General features: G+C 38.9%; 1 protein-coding gene across 1 annotated transcript in view; it reads right to left on the bottom strand.

Annotated features, from left to right (window-relative positions):
* Positions 1-15382, bottom strand: part of AASS (aminoadipate-semialdehyde synthase) — a 72610-nt gene extending 57228 nt beyond the window's left edge. The window contains exons 1-2 of the mRNA XM_072652895.1: positions 15219-15382; positions 3602-3829 (exon numbers count right to left, since the gene is read on the bottom strand). Of these exons, the coding sequence (XP_072508996.1) occupies positions 3602-3814 (213 nt within the window). The 5' untranslated portion in view covers positions 3815-3829; positions 15219-15382. The remainder of the gene's footprint in view (positions 1-3601; positions 3830-15218) is intronic.
* Between the last annotated feature and the right edge of the window lie 2750 nt (positions 15383-18132).

Here is an 18132-nt window from a genome sequence, read left to right as displayed (position 1 = left end):
TACCCAAGAGTAGCATGATTTTACTCTGAAATGTGGATCCATTTTTATTGTGGGAATCCAAAAAATAGAGTCGCTGTGGTTAGGATGGTAAATAATGGCTTTATGGAGGAGGTGGCATTTGAGCTGAAACTCAAAGAACAAATAACCCTTTGAAAGAGGGATGACTGGGAGGGTAGTCCAAGAAGAAGGGAACAGTATAAACAAAGGCCAAACACAGGGTATACTCGGGGAAATTCCAGTTTGCTGGAATGTGAAGGGAGTAAGACTGGAAAAGTAAATTGGGGCCAAGTTGTAGAGAGCCTCGAATGTTATCCTTTCTTCTACCTTACCAAGCAAGTAATGGTGATTTACTGAAGCTTTTCTCTCACCTCTCTGCTCAGTTTTGAACAGTGATTTAGTTAGACAGAACAATCTGAAAACATTCTGCACAGTGAATTGGAGAGGCAAAGAACTTTAGACAATAAGATAGGTTAGTAAACCACTGCAAAATGGAAAGAAAGCTATAAACACAAGAGACATGCCAAAGGAATATATTGATCATATGATGCTCCCTGGAATCATTATTTACTTCATTATCATCAGTTACTTGAGATCCACTTCTTTAAATTTTCTTGTATCAAACATGGTGATTTAAACATTGCAATTAAACATAAATTTTTGAACATCTTTATGTTCAATATTCATTAGTTCAAGGGCAAACAAATAGGATATCTCTGTGTGTATATATATATATACACACACACATATAATTGTATATATACATACATGTATTTGTGTATATAGTGTACTAGATATTTTATTTTCAGCTCTAATTTGCAAAAACTAGCTGTTTTTTCTAGCTAAACAAATGTACATTCTTTAAAAGTTACAAGTAAACTAAATTGTTGCAGAAATCAAATTATAAATTCATTAATAGAGCTTACTACTTAAAGAAATTCCACCATGAATCCTAACATTACAAAACAGGATTTGCCATGCCAATAGTTCATCCCATAAAATATTAAAAGTCAGAATTATCTCCATTTCTCTCAGTAGTGACTCATGACTTGCATTTAAAGCTGTGTCCAAACTCCTTTTCAAACTATTTCCCGTAAGTGCTGCCTCTAAGAATGAGTTCCATAAATTTATCATCCATTTCTTTCATGTGTCCTAAACTTACTCATATTTCAAAGGGTGACCCTTAGCTTAGTATTTTAAGAAACGAAGTATGCAAGCCTCTTCTCCATCTCTTGGAACCCTTCAAGGCTCAGCTCAGATGCATCTCCTATGGGACACTTTTATGATCCCCCTATTTTTTTTTAATACTCTCTTCACCCTGAAATTACTGTGCATTTACTTTTCTGAATACATAGACTCTCAAAGTAGAAGACAAGCTCTATTTGACACAGGCTGTCTTGTACCTAACTATATCCTAGCCAGATAGGGCAGTGCCTAAATATGTACTAAGCACTCATTTGTTGATTTAAAGTTATCTGTGCTGATTATTTTTATAAATGTTAATGTCTCTGTTTGACCTTTGCTAATTTAAGATGAGGAATACTCATCTTTTCAATTAGTTGACATATGGCATCTCCTTCCTCCACCTTCATCCCTCTAATCCAGGAAATTTTAACCATTTTTGTTTTGGGAAATCTTTTGGCAGTCTGGCTAAACCTATGAACTCCTGCTCAGAGCTGCGCTTTTAAATGAATAAAATAAAAAGGATTTCTAAAGATATCAATTAGAGTAAAATACAGTTATGTGTATGTATATATACATACATGTGTATATATACACATGGGTGTATATGACATACATGCATACATATACATGTATGTGTACATGTACCCATACACATATGTCTATCTGTATATACGTGTGTGACATACATGTGTATACATATATACGTGTGTGTATGTGTGCGTGTGTGTGTGTGTATACACACAAGTTCATAGACCCTAGGTCAAGGAAGCCTTCCAGTCTAGGGCCTTCACTCATTCTGTTATACCTCTCCTGAGGTTCAAAGAGCAAAACTGCTCTTTGATTTCTCTAAGTATTGCTCTAAGTATTCTGGGTGCAAGCATTATCATATTGTTCTATTTTACAGAATATCACTTCCTATAACTTTTTTCTAAATAGAAGACTACTTTTGTGCCATGTGGTTACCACTTCTTTATAAGCCATTTTCTAAGGTCACATTTTCACATATTGTGTTTCTTTTTGTTATTTTTAATCTCAGCATGTTAATTATCTAAGAGGCACTATGGTATGCATAGTGAATAGATTGGCTTCAAAGCCAGAAACCCCCAATACCATGGGATATCACGTTCTAATACGTACTGACTACATGACTATGGACAAGTCACAACCTCCATCCTCTATGAGGATGAAACCTGTGGCCTTGAGGTCGCATGTGGTTCTTCTAGGTCCTTGGGTGCAGCCTTTTGACTCAGTCCAATTTTTATAGGACAAATTCTTTTATTAAGGGGATTTGTTCTGAAGTTTAAATTCAGTCAAAGGGCCACACTTGAGGACCTAGAGAGCCACATATGACCTCGAGGCTGAAAGTTTCCCACCCCTGATAGAGTATTGAAGTTGTGGCTTGTCTATACTCATACGGTCAGTGTGTATTGGAACTTGATGCCAGTTGGCACTGATGGAGAGAGTTCCTAACCAGGAGCTCCTAACATCAAGGAAATCATAGGAAATCCTATTATTTGATCATCTGTAGTTAGATCAAGGTCTAAAGAGGCCAAGGACACATACTAGATCTCCATTCAAGCTTGCTGACTTCATTCTATCTAGGTCATAGACTTCAACAATTCTGCAAATAGGTACCATGCACAACCAAGGGAACCAGGCAAGAAAATGAAGATTGGCCTATCTCCAGTATTCTAGAATTAATTTCAAAAGGGCAGGTTGAACAAATGGCAAGTGTCTATGTTACCTTTATTCAACAACCTGTAGTGCTTTGCTACTGTGGTGAAACTAAGATTAAAGAGGAGGAAAAGAACAGTGTTCTAACACATTTTCATTAAATCATGGACTTTAGCCAGAATTAGATATAATTTTAAATAGATTATATAAAATTATATAGAATTGGACACAATTATTTTATATAATTATCACATAATTATATATAATATATAATTGTATGTATTATGTAATTATATTAAAATTAAATAGAATTATATACAATTTTAAATCTCTTTTCAAACTTTAAAAAGTATTATTTTTTAAAAATCTTGGTTTCACTCAGGTTCCTTTAACTCTTTCACTTGTACTTTTTCAAAAGATGTTCATTTAATCTCCTTGAGGACAGAGACCTTTATTTTTCTCTGTAACTCACTAGTCCCTAGCACAGTGTATATTATATAGAAAGTGCCTAAAATTTGACAATGTGCTCAGGAAGACAACTGGGTTCAACTTGACTACAGCCAAGTCACTTAAACACTCTGAGTTTCGACTTATCTCTAAAATGAAGATAATAATGCTTCCAGTATGTTCCTGAAAGGAAAGTTATGAAGAACAAATGAGATAATTTACAATAGCTATATCACAAAACAGAAAGCACCAAACAATTGTTAGCTATCATTGTTATTATAGTTAAACTAATGTTTACCTTATCATGAATGGCTCTACGATTCGAAGGCTGAACAAGCACCTTATATCCCAAATTGGTGATCCCTTTGATGTGCTTTGGGGCTAGAGGTGCTCTCCTTTCCCATACATTTACATCTTCTCGCCTGAGTGCCAGCACAGCCTTATGATGGAGGCGTTTTAAATGGATGATCTCTAGCCTACATCGCTTGCTCCTGAGTATTCGGAACATCATGAAACCTGGGGGAATCTAGTGATGATAAATGCAACAGAATAAAGGCAAACAGGGAAAAGCAGCTGCTAATCAATTTTTAATCACCTTTAAATCAGCAGTAAAATAAGACAATCTCATAGTGACAAATTTTCATCCATACATTCAGTGCCATATTTATCTAAGTAGGCAGTCAGTCGTTAAGGATTTATTAAGCATCTGCCAAGTACCAGGCATTGGGCTAAGTGCTGAGAATACAAAGAAGGGCAAAAGACAGTCGCTGCTCTCAAGTCCTAACGTAGTCCCCAGTCTTTAATATGGGGAATGAGTATCCGTCGAAGCAGAGGAGACTATTACTGCCGTAATTAGCTTCCACTCACCAGTAACTGTTCTACCAAATAAATTCTGGATACCACTTTTCTGAGTCATCACAAAGTCTCAAAACTTAAACTTTTATCAGTTTAGAGAGGCAGAAGGGAGTACATCCCAAAGCAATTACTTCAAATTTCTGGTCATAGCATGTAAGAAAATAAATAGCTGTTAAACAGTTTCAATGAATTAAGGACAGAGTTTATAGAAAAAGAATAAGAAGTAAAACAAGAATCCAAAGACGATGGATATCTTAAGCACAACTAAAACCAGTATCTGGAGACTTCCAGATAAGCATCAGTTCCAAAAATCTCAAACCTAATCAGTTTACAATGAACCACGGATATTTATGATGAGGCCGTAAGGGGAGGGGATTGAAATCATTCAACTTAGACATGTATATTATTAAATGTTGTATTTAAATGATTATTTTTAAAAGTCAATGAAAACATATCATCATATATACAGTCATAGCAACTTAAGTTTTTATACAGGATGGACCCCGAAAAAAAAACTTATAAAAGACAAAGTACTTTAAGGGCTAATTTTCATAGTTCTATTGAATAACAAGTCATGGTAGATGGGCCAAGCATGGTATAAAGATAATAAGACTGAATTATAATAAACAAGCTAAGACACAGAGTTAAGAAAATGTTCCCCCTCTATTACAGAAGTGAAGCACTACTGATATGAAATATTACATTGTACTCTCAGATGAGGTTGATATATTGGTTGGTTTTGCTAAATTGTTTCCCCCTCTTTATTTTTTAATTGTTTTGTTACAAGGCATAACTAAAGAAGAAATGAACAGGAAGAGACATAATGAGACACGAATGTAAGCGTAAACCAAAAGGTATAAATTAAAAAAATTTAAGCTAACAAGCCAGTTTTTCTAAGTCCCAACTTTATCAGTAGCTGGTGTGATCATAGAGTTTAGAGATAAGAGGTATCTTAGATATTATCTCCTCTAAAACCTTTGTTTTACAGAAGAAAAAAATATTAAGACTCAGAAAATGAATTTCCCAAAGAAACATAAGTTGTAAAGTCTTCTGAGTCCAAATTCCTTTCAGCCTTTAACAGTGTTGATCCCCCTCTTTTTTTAGATACTCTCTTCTCTCTAGGTTTTCCTGACCCTAATCTCTCCTGATTTTCCTCTGACCTATCTGAACCACTCCTCCATCTCCTTTGCTGGATCCAGCTAGTGTCCACTAATCATGGGTGTCCTCTAAGGGTTTGTCCTTGTCTTTCTTCTCCCTCTATCCTATTACACTTGGTGATCTCAATAGCTCTCATGGGTTCAATTATCATCTTTTTGTAGATGACTGATATTTACGTGTCCACCCTAAACGTCTTTCCCAACATCCAGTCTTGCATCTCCAATTGCCTACTAGCCATATTGAACTGGATGTCCCATAGACATCTTAAACTCAATATGCCCAATACTCAATTCATTTTTTTCCTCCAAACCCTCTCCTCTTACTAACTTCTCTATTACTACTGAAGGTATCACCAACCTCCCAGTCACCCACAGTTACAACAAATATTTCATCCTCGACTCCTCATCCTCCCCCCATATCCAATGAAGGGTTTAATCCTGTTGTTTCTACCTTTATAACATCTCTCATGATGAGCCCCTTGTCTCCTCTGTCATTGCCACCCTCCTGATACAGACCCTTATTACCTCATGCCTAGACTGTTACAATAGCCTGATGACTGATCTACAGGCCCCACTCCAATCTATCCTCTACTTGATCTTCCTAAAGATACTTAACCATATCACCCTGCTGTTTTCCTCCACTATAACCATTCCTCTAATCTAAACTACTCCAGTGGTAGTTCCCTATTACTTCCAGTCTAGCTAATTTTGCAGAGACTTTGATGAGATGTTTTAATGTAATATCTCAGAATGTAATATCAGATTAGATCAAATATAAAAATCCTCTGTTTAGCTTTTAGATCCCTTCCTAACCTGACCACTTCCTACCTTCCAGTCTTCTTATGCCTTCCTTACTTTCAAATACTCTCTAAAATTCAGTGATGCTGAATACCTCCTTACTGTTTCTCAGACACAACACTCCATTTCCTATTTTCATGCCTGGAACTCTTTCTCCTTATCCTTTCATCCTGGCTTCCTTCTAGGCTCAGTTAAGCTCCATCTCCTGTAAGAAGCCTTTCCAAGTCCTCCTACATCTTAAAGAGGTATCTCACTCAAAATGAGAATGTGATAAGACCTTAGCCGGAAAGGGCCAGGGTCTCACATGGCATCCTGGACCATCTCCAGCCATCCAGATGAATATCAGGCCACTGGACCCAGATGGCTCAGGAGAAGAAAATTAGGTTGGTGCCCTTGCACAGCCCTCCCTCACTCAAATCAAAGTCAAGTGCAAGTCGTGTCATCCTCTTGATATCATGGTCCTCTTCCAGAACGAAGGACAAACACAACAACAATCTTCTCTAAGATGAACTCCAATTTATCCCATTGTAATAGCAAGGATCCCGATAAACACAGGAGGGCCTGCTATCACAGATTCTTTGATCTGTTTTTCTAAAAGGAAAGGCAATTTGAGGGATGAACAATCACTTTAATCAAGCACATGTATCATTCACTTAGTTCAGGAGAAAAAGTCAGCAAACTGAACTTCAGAAAAAATACAGAGAAATCAAAACTGACAGACATGGCTTCCAACTGTCTGACATAAGGAATACATACATTGTAGATCAACAGACAGAGCCAACTGTCTGACCATTACATACATACATACATACATAGTTACCAGAGAGAGAAGCACCAACATCTGGGTTTTCAAAGCCAGGGGAGGGAGAGTGGCAGGGCAGGAGGGAGGGGACGAAGAGGGGGAAGAGCCTCCTTAGCCACTGCCCATGTCTGAGGTCTGAGGCAGGATTTGAACTCAAGTTTTCTTGACTTCAAGATTACCTAAACTAGCTCTTGGTGGGAGGAAAGGTGGGGAGGAAGGATAATACTGGTCAGCATTGAGTCTGCACTCGAAGTCCTTCTACTATGATAGATTCTAGTATCAGCATTTGCATTCTGTTGGCATAGCCTTCAAGGACTCAGGAAAACTAAAATATCCATATACAGTCTGAGCCAAGAGATCCCATTGCTAAGCATATAACCTAAGGAAATCAAAAACAGAAAGGTTTCATATACACAGAAACATTCATAGCAACAATATTTGTCTCAAAGAACTAGAAACAGAGCAAATGTTCTTTAACGAGGAAGAGGCTGAACACAATGTGGTTCCGTATCATAACAAAGCCATGATTATGAAGAATTCAGAAGCACTGGAAGATATACTGATGCAAACTTAAGTAAACAGACAAATGAACAATGATTATAACACTGTACGTGGAAAGACTGTAATTTTAATGACCAAGCTTAATCTTTCATAAAAAGTTGAGAAAATGCAATTATCCCTTTCATATCATGGGGGTTAGGGGCATAAGAGCAATCTGGAAAATATCCATAAAATTTTTTGGCCCACCCTTCGTACCAGAGAAGTCTGAATTATTATGGTATTAGAAGATAAAATATGTTGATGTTATGCAATACTATACATATACACACACATATATACACATTTCTGAGTTTCTAAACTTTTTCTGAGTCATCTGGTGGCCTTCACATGTCATCTGCATCTTCCACAAAAGTCCCCCCAAATTCCCATTTTATTTGTTATGCCAAACCGAGATAGACTGAAACCACATTGGGGAAAGTCGCAATGTGGAATAATTGTATACTAATATCCTTTCTTTGTAGAGGTGAGGGACTAGGGGTGCAGAATATTGAACATTTTCTCAAAGAAGTTTAGTGTTAATTGGCTTTGCTGAATTTTTTCCTATAGTTCTAAATCTTTGTTATAAGGGATGGCTTTGGGTAGGAAAGTACAGAGGAATATATTAACAAATGGAGATGATTATTTTAAAGCAAACTATATCAATAAAAAGAAGTAAGAGATGCCAAGGATGAAGAAGCTGGGAAATCTATTTTTTCTTTTAATGTTATACCTGTCTCTTTTTAGGCAGTTTATAGCAATATATAGTAGATTCAAGCAGTCCTATATACTTCAGTTGGCACTGACAGCATTACTAAATTTTCTTCACAATCGTCTTTTTTCCCTCCAGTGAAATACGAGGCAAGGTTCTCAGCTAAGACAGTAGGGGGGAAGTGAGTCATAGGTCCAGTCGGTATTCTTCTGCTAGAATTTATTCAGCAAATTATCAAAGATAATTTCTGAGAAATAGTATCAAATATTGCTTTGATTATTTTTTCCCCTTCAAACTTCAGGGCATTTTCTTGAAGAATTCCTTAACTAAGTCAGGTTGACATATCTGATAAAGCACAGGACTTGGAGGGTGGAGAACCTGATCTCACATGAATAGCCTTGGTTGAATAGTAAATTCTTTTCCCTTACTGAAAAGTAAACTGTCTGAGGGTAGAGACTTTTTGTTTGTTTTGTTTAATCTTTTTACTCTGGGTAAGTGCTTAAAGAAAGTTTGTGGAATGAAGGAAGTCAGTCTTTAAATGCCTCAGGAAACCACCTACACTTTAGTTGCTAATCCGTGGCCAGCAAGAGTGCCCCATTCCAGCCATCCCCTCAAGCACAACCAGATAAAAACACTTTGGAATTCCAATAAATACATAAGAAAGCCTCAAGATTGCGGTTTTCACTTTTCTTTTGAATATCATGAATATCTTTATCACACTGTTATTTAGTTCCTAGAGATAAGCTCTTTTCAAAGAGAAGTTCTAGTCATAGAGCATGTCATATGTACTCATATGAATTCTCCATGAAAGACTAGGTGTTCCCTCCCACCCCACAAAAAATGTTAAAAGCCTGCCCACTTGCTGACTCCTCTATGTTATTCCATCCCCCTACCCTTGGTGAGGTAGGGCAAGGGGAGGTAGTAAGCTGGAAGCTCTTTAACTACTTGCTCGAGTTCCAAATTATAATTACTCTTTTCTTATTTTCTAATTCAATTCTATTGAGTCCAAAGCATTCTCCAGAGCACTATTTCTCAAATATTTTGGTCTCAGGACCCCTTTATATTCTTAAAAATTTAGGACTCCAACGAACTTTTGTCTATGTGCGTTATATCCATGGATATTTACCATATTAGAACTTAAATCTGATAAATGTTGATGCTGTATGCATTTTAAAATTCATTTTAAAATTAATAAACCATTATATATTAACATATAACATTTTAATGAAAAATAAATGTCTTTTCCAAAACAAACAAAAAAAGGCAAAGGAGTCACTTCCAGCAGAAGATGCAACTGAGATGGTGGAAAGAGTACCCCTCTGGGAATCAGTTTGAAATTATGCTAAATTTGGTATTCAAATTCCATCTGCTGGACTGACAATCTCCCAAAGCCTCAATTTCTTTATCTATAAAATGGAAGGAGTGATCTAGATTATGTCTAAAATCTGTTCCAACTAATACACTGTGATGCAGCTGTGAAAGTTCTGGCATAGAGAAGACAGAAACAGAGCCACTCAAATCGTCCCACCCCTGACCCCACCCCAACTGCAGGACCGGGTGATGACCAGAGACTGGTCCAAATCACACCCACATTCCAGGACTTGCTAGAACTGGTTTTGAGAATGTTAGCCTCTGCTCTGTATTCACTTCATTATCATGTAGCGTGAATATTTCCCCTCTTGGGTGATGGGGTTCTACTTTTTGAACACATATACTAATATACTCACAAGATTAATGAGACTGGGAAACTTTCAACACCTATTTTTAGTCATTGATTTAAATAAGGCAGAAAAAAAAGTGATAACTTGTATAACAATTCAGTTTAAAAATGTCTCTTTTATCTTCTTTGTACATCTTGTACTACTTGGTTAGTCAGTTGCAATTTATTAAGCCTGTGCCAGGCACTGTGCTAAGTGCTAGGGATACAAAGTGGAAAAAGGTAAAAACAATCCAGTACCTCAGGGGAACAGTCAGTGTCATCTCTTGGATACTTCCCCTTCTTTCCTCTGCCACTGCCACCACTCTGCTACAGGCCCTCATTATCTTACACCTGGATTATTGTAATAGCCTCCTGGTGGGGCTGCCTGCCTCAAACCTCTTCCCCACTACAATCTATTCTCCATTCAACCCCTAAAATGATTTTTTTTCCCCTAAAACATAGATCTAATCCTATCATCCCCTACTCAATAAACTCCAAAAGCTTCTTACTGTCTGCAGGAGCAAATACAAAATATTCTGTTTGGCATTATTCAAAACTCTTCATAAACTACTCCCTGGTGTTTCCAGTCTAATGACATTTTACATCCCAACATGTACTCTTCAATTCAGTGACACTGGCCTTCTGGCTCTTTCAGAAACCAGAAGCTCTATCTCTAGGCTCTAGGCATGATCCTTGACTGTCCCCCATGCCTGAAGTAGTTTCCTTCCTTCACTCTAACTACTGACCTCTTCCTTTAAGTCCCAACTAAAACCCCACTTTACAGGAAGTCTTCCCCAATCCCTCTCAATTTCAGTGCCTTATCTGTTATTTATTTTCCTGTTTATGTTGTCTATGGTTTGCTTTTGTCTATAGTTGTTTGTCTGTTGTCTTCCGGTTAGACTTAAGCTCTTTGAAGTAAGGCAGTCTTTTTTTTGCCTCTGTATCCCCAGGGCTTAGGGCAGTGTCTGGCACACAGTAGGTGCTTCATAAATGTGGGATTAGCATGGTAGGACAGCAAGAAGGCTAGAGAGTATGTGGAATAAGGTGTAAGAAGACTGGAAATATAGGAAGGAGCCAGTTATGATGAGTTTTTAAAAAAAATAAAACTCCAAACAGGCCTTTATAAATGATCCTAGAGATAATGGAGGGGGGGGGGGGTCCACTGGAGTTTATTGAATAGGAGCTGGAGGTGATGTGGTCAGACCTGATTTTTAGGAAGATGAATTTGACAGCTAGGTGGAGGATGAATTAAGAATATGGATAGATTTAAGAAGCAAGACCAACTAGCAGACTATTCCGATTGTCAAAAGTGAGGCAATGAGAGCCTACACTGGGGTGGCCACAGTATCAGAGGAGAGAGTGGTTTATAGGAGAAATATTACTCAGGATTTATGATAACAATGAACCACTTGATATTCCTAACTCACGGATCCTTCCAAGTCAAAACTACTCTTTTTCAAACTCCAGTGGCTCCAAATTAGCCCAAAAGACAAAATGCAATTTCTGATTTGGTATTTAAAGCCTTTTACAATCCATTTCCAACATATTTTTCCAGGTTAATTTCACTACCCCTCTAACATTCTACAATCCAGTCAAATTGGCCTTTTTTTGCTTTTTACTGTCCCTCTCCCCCATGACATTCCATCTCCCACCTTTATTCCTCTGCATAAGATGCCCCCCGACCTTGAAATGTTTGCGCCCTTCTCACCAATATCTAGTTCTTTTCAAGGCTCCCCTCTAGTGATTATCTCTTAATGAATGTTTTCATGGCTTCTCTCCCCCATTTCTAATCATTTTCCAATTTCAAATCCAACCCCTCAAGTTACTTTGTAATAGTTATATCTCTATCTGTACATATAAACATATATCATATAGTACTCCCTCCAAATAATAAGAATTAGAGAATTAAAAAATCTAGGGGGCTTGGAGTTCCTTCCATTCCCACTAGTTTGGGAAGAGTGAGGACTTCCTCAAAGAAGCCCACAAGATTAGGTAAAACAGATGGAGAAAGGAGGATGACTGCTCAGCATCCATGCTGTTAGGAGATGCCTCCCAACTCTTAGAACTCTGGGACAGGGATCAGAGCAGAGGTGCCAGGAAACCTCAGCAGAGACTATCCAGGGCTAGTGACTTGGTGGGGGTGGAGAGAAGATAGAAGGCAAAGAGAGGGATGCGGGGAATTGAGAAAACCCTCTACCCTTCCCCAAAGACAAACTTATTTTGGTCCCTTCTTGAGACCTAGTTAAAGCGTCCAGAATGTGGAAAGTTTTCTACTTTCAGTTTCTATGCTATTTAAATTGTTGTTATATGGCCAGCTGTACCTTCTCTGCAATTTAGATTTTAGAGATTTATCTACAGAACTGAGCGGTTTGATGGCCAGCCCAGAGCTAAAATGCCAGGATGTTTCAGAGGTAGGATTTTTATTCTGGTCTTCCTAATATTAAGGCTAGCTTTTTTATAGAGAGCTGTCTCTGGCACATAGTAGATTCTTCATGAACACTTGTTTAATTGATACATATTATTATAGTCTATACCATCACCTACATCAATTCCCCAGGTAATTGTTGGTCCAAGGTATCTGTTGTTCTCCAAACAGTTTCATGAAGACTACAGAAATCCCCCCCACCCAAACTTGGATCTTAAATATATATATTCTTCATGCTTGACTGGATATGGGAGGTGAAAAGGAATGAAGAGTTAAATATGAAACCTACGTTTTGAGCCTGAAAGACTGGGGAGGATGGTAGTAACCTCAATAGCAGCAGTGAAGTTAACAAGAGGGAAGGATTTTTTTTTGAAAATAATGAGTGCAATTTTGGACATGTTGAGTTTAAGATGACTACAAGACATTCAGCTCAATATGTTGGAAATGCCAAGACTGGATATTGAGAGAGATGCTAGGATTGGACAAGTAGATCTGAGAATTATCAGTGGAGAAATGATAATTGAATCCATTAGGACAGATGATATTACCAAAGGAAACAGCCTAGAGGAAGAAAAAGGTAGAAAAACCAACTGCCAGAGGAGTATTCCTGTACCTGAAAGAAGTATCCTCCAATGAACTAGAGAACTGATATAGTTACTTTAGTAAAGAGCAACACATGAATGCAGAAAAGCTCAATTCAATCTAACATTAATTAACCACCTATTATGCGCAATGAACTGTGCATAAAAAAAACTAGAAATGAAAACAGTCTCTGTCTTCAAAGGGAATTAAATTCTAATGCAATCATATTATGTTCCTCCTTCGTTGCTGAAGAAGACCATGCCATCAGAGAAATAATTACATGACTTGCACTTGATTTTGTTTTGAGTGAGGGAGGGCTGTGCAGGTCACCAGCCTCACTTCTCCTTTAGAGTCATCTGAATCCAGAGACCTGATATTCCTCAGAATGACTAGAAATGACCCAGCATGCGCTGGGAGACCGTGGGCCTTTTAGGCCTAGTTCTTCACAGGCACTCACTCAGGGTGAGGCAACACCCATTCATAGAATAGGCCTGTTTAAGAAGTAAACCAGGGCATGGCCCCTTTAATGAGATCAAGAAAAGAAAGACATCAGGCTGGGTGGGAAACAGCAACAGTTAATCATAGTTTTGAAAGTTTGAAAGAATTTTGATTTTCCAGACTCCTCATTTTATAGATGAGGAAACTTGGACACAGAAAGGCTAAATAATTTATCCAAGACCACCCAGGAAATAAGTGGTAAAGTCAGGTATTGAATCCAGGTTCCTTGAATCCAAATTCTCTAGCATACAAATATACATATACATACATACATATATATATATATATACATATATATATATATTTAAGGTAATATGAGGTAGGACATTGTATTAAGAACTAGGTAGGATCAGGAAAGGTTTTATATAGGAAACAGCATTCTCAAAGACACAGAGATTCTGAAAAGGAGTGAATTCCAGGCATGATAAATAGAGGATAAAATGTTGATTAAGTTTGGTTAATACAAGAAGGCTGGTTTGGCCAGTACACAGAGTGTGCCAAGATGATCAGTAAGACAGGTTTTTAAAGGTGTTTTGGAACCATCTTGTGGAAGGCCTTAAATGCCAAGTTGGGGAGTTTGTATTTTGCTTGTTTCACTTCTTCCTGCATGGCCTTGGGTTAGTGACTCTTTGCAAGATAAGATGGTTGAGGTAGATGACTTCTAAATTCCTTCCCAGGTCTAGATCTATGATCTCATGAACTATGGGGACAATGGAGTAAGAACATTGGGAGCAGATGAGTGTGGCATGTTTCCAGTTGTGCTTCACTAAGATTTGTTTGATAGCTTTGTGAAACATGGATTGACGTCAGAGAGAGGAAGAAAGAGAGAGGAGAAAGAGGGAGAAGAGAAAGAAGAGGGAGAGGGAGAGAAAGAGAGAGAGAGAGAAGGAAATAGGGGCTGGGAGACCAATTTAATTAGTTTCCAATACATCCTGGTAAAATATAAGGTAAAAAAAAAAAAAGTAGAAACCAGGACTTCTGAAACCCCCAAGCACCATGCGACTCTAATTAGAACAGTCTTGACATATGTGGTTCCTTTCCCGCTTTGGGGGATTGCTTATTTTCTCCCTCTCTTCACTCTAGGGCCCGGGTCTAGGCACAGGGCAAACCTGGAAAGGGAAGTGGAGCGTGGGGGGTGGGGGGGGTGGGGTGAGGGTGGGGGAAGGGGGCGCTGAGGGAGAGAAAAGAAAGGAAAACTGGGACCAGATTTCCTTCCCCGCCTCAGAAAAGAATGGATGAATCCAAGATGCACAGGATGTTCCCGATAAGAAGTTAAAACAAAAAAGGCAAGAGGAGAGACACTCTGACACGACAGAAAAAGTTATTTTCAGCCCTGAACGAAACAAAGAAATAAAATAACCAAGATAGGGCACTTAGTAGCCTTCCTTCCCCACGACTCTCTCTCTCTCTCTCTCTCTCTCTCTCTCTCTCTCTCTCTCTCTCTCTCTCTCTCTCTCTCTCTCTCTCTCTCTCTCTCTCACACACACACACACACACACACACACACACACACACACACACACACACACACACGCACACACACCACAACACACACACACATGCACATACACCAACCCGGAGTGGACACCAGGCCACGTGTGACCGAAACATCTCCCCTGCCCTCCGATCACTTCCCTCCCTAGGGATAGAGCGAAAAGGAACAGCGTGCCCCTTTTGGGCAGCTAGACGTGGGGGTTTCGATGGCGCAGGCTGGGGTTCCCCCACCTTTCCAGCTCCCTCTCCCAAAGCTGCAGTTGGAACACCCGGCTGGAGGTTGAAAGCGCATCCCCAAGGCCGAGTCCGTTCTCATCCCCATCCCGCCCCTGTTTCAGGGACCACCTCTTTCTTACCTTGCTCCGGGACCCTCGATGCTCTGGGGCATGCACTGGGAGCCCCCGCGGTCGCTTCTGATCTCTCCCTTGAAAGTCCGGGATTCAAAGAAACAAACTGGGGCTGGGGAGGCGGCTGGGGCTGGGGAAGTAGGGAGGAGATGTTTGCCGAACTTTTGTGGGACGCCACGCCTCTTGCTCCCACGACCAATCCCAGCTCACACTGAGGGAACAACCTTCCTCCACCACCAATTGGAGGCCCTGCCAGGTGTTATGTCATGCCCCCTTGGTTTCTGGCTCTGTGTGACCTGCGAGCTTTGCTCTCAGGGTCGCATTTCTTAGAGCACACAGCTCTTATTGACCAGATTTGCTACAGTCCCTGGCACAGTGGGACGGACTCTGGGAATGACGTGAATAGAAAAGAACTCGAAAACGAAATTCCTACTAACTTGACGAAAATGTGTGCATATATGCATCAGTATTACTCTTCACTGTCCAGTCCAAATGTTTGCTCAATGCTGAGGGCGGGGGTGGGTGGAAGGGGGAAGCAACGCGCCGCAAGGGAAGAGCCTGGAATGGAAGAGAGGCCTTGGTCCGCCCTGAGGTTGTTCATATGTTAATTGTATGACTGAGAAAGTTGTAATCTGCCTGGAACTTACTTTAAATGGAAATGCCACTGACCTTGCATTTTAAGATCCCTTCTAGATTTGTGATTCTATCCATATGCCCAGGGGAAAATGAACTGCATGAAGAATACCAGCTCACACCCCAGGTATCCTCAAGGGTCATTTGTGACTAGACAAAGAGCTTTGAATAACACCAGATGGGAAAAGAAAAAAAAACAACACAGTTTTTATAGTATCTCTTGTTACAACGGACAATGTAGTCAGTCCACAAGCATTTAAGAAGTGCTGGGAGTGATACAGAATTGTACTGGGGATATAAAAACAGATAAGAACATGGTGCCTGTCCTCAAGAAGCTCACTTTCTAGTGAATAAGACAGCATGCAAACAACTACTTATTTAGAAAACATATAGTGTAAATGGGAGGTAATCTCTGGGGAAAGGTACTTATAGTGGGCAGAGACCAGGAAAAGGTGGAATTTAACTGCCTAGAAGAAAGACATGCCTTGAGCATGTCTTATACCTCTAGTATAGTAATGACTCCTCCAAGCCTTTTCTATCCCTGAATAATCTCCTGAGTTCCAGACCAGCCTTTCCATTTTCAGGATAGACATCTGCATCCCTATGAATAGTACGCTGATACCTTAAACTCAACATATTAATAATCAAAATCGATCATTATCTTTCCCTGAAAACACACTCCTTTTTATGCTTCCCATCTTGCTGTGAAAGCCCTTCAAATCATCCAGTCTTGATACCTCTGTCATCTTTTACTTTTCTAACTTTTAAATTCATGGAATAATCTTAATCCATTCAGGTTTGAACTGCCACTCCAGAAGAGTTTTTATTGTTGAGTTAGAAGTGCAAACTTATGTGGCCTGGCTATTTCTAACCTGCTCCAGAACATGGCTTTGCGTCACATTCAGCCTTCTACTTTGATGACCATGACCATCTTCTCACCATCCCCTTTCCAAGTCTTGAGTATCTCTTTTAGGAAACCTTAATTAATGACCCATTTGCATTTTTGCATTTGCAAAAAGACCCTTTATGTACAATAAATATTTATGGTCGTAATGGCAAAAAAACCCGGAAAATAAGAGGATGCACATCCATTGAAGAATGACTGATTAAGTAGGGTAAAAGAATTTTTTTTAATACAGAGGTGGGTAGTGAAATGTTGAAAAAGGTTACATGAACTTTATATACTGAGGTCATGATGTCATTAATTTTATTTTTAACCACGTTATTTTGGTTACAAGAAACCTCTCACAAAGTGAGAGTAATGTAAAAATATAATGTAAAAATAAAACACATAAGTAACATTTTAAGAAAAAAAGAAAAAAGTACATGGAAAGGGAAGTGATATGCCTCAAAAACTTGATTAAAGTCAGGTTGTGAGTGGTTTTAAAAGCCAGAAAAAAGTTTATATTTCATCTTTAAGGCTACAAAGAGGCACTGGAGTTTATTGAATGGGGAAATGATGTGGCCAAACCTTCACTAAAGAAGAGATCTCATTACTTTATAGTCACAGTATAGAGTCACAATATTAATTAAAATTATATGAAATTTTCTAATCAAATTAATGTCAAGACACCTTTTGAGATAATTGGATATCCCTAGTGTGTTACAAAGCCAGTACTAGAAAACACTGTTTTATGTATTTCTTTCCACTATATAAAACATTTAACTCTCTTGGTTGGCACACCAACTCAAACTGTCAATGCTTTACCATATGTGAATCTGATTGTGTGAAATACAAAGCTGTTTACAGGGGAATAATATCCCAAAAAAAGAGTAACAGCTCATCTTCCAAAGATATTCTCTCTCCCTCCCTCCTTCTCCCCCTCTCCCTCCCGCTCCCCCTCCCTCTTCCTCCTCCTCCCCCTCCCCCTCCCCCCCCCTCCCTCTCTCTTTCTCCTCCCTCCACTAATACAGATTTATCATTTCTGCAACTATAGTCTTAGAGAGTATCCTGGGACACTGAGAGATTAAATGGTTTGCCTAAGGTCACACAGCTATTTAGAATAGTAGATGAAGGGCTGCACTCTAGAAGACCTGAATTCTAATTCTGTCTCAGACCAACTTACCAGCTCTGTGATCATGGCCAAGACACTTAACCTTCGTCTGCCTCAGTTCCCTCATCTGTAAAAAGAATATAATAATAATGCCTACTTCCCAGGGTAAGAATAAAATCAGCTAATACTTGTCAATAGCTTTACAAATCTTAATGCTTCATATAAATGCTACCTAGCCATGTGTCAAAGGTAAGACTTGAATCCAGGTTTTTTCTGATTTCAATGCCCTTCTACAT

This window comes from Notamacropus eugenii, chromosome 3 (genome assembly GCF_028372415.1).
Source record: "Notamacropus eugenii isolate mMacEug1 chromosome 3, mMacEug1.pri_v2, whole genome shotgun sequence".
Lineage (NCBI taxonomy): Eukaryota > Metazoa > Chordata > Mammalia > Diprotodontia > Macropodidae > Notamacropus > Notamacropus eugenii.
This window is presented reverse-complemented; position numbering and strand designations above follow the sequence as displayed.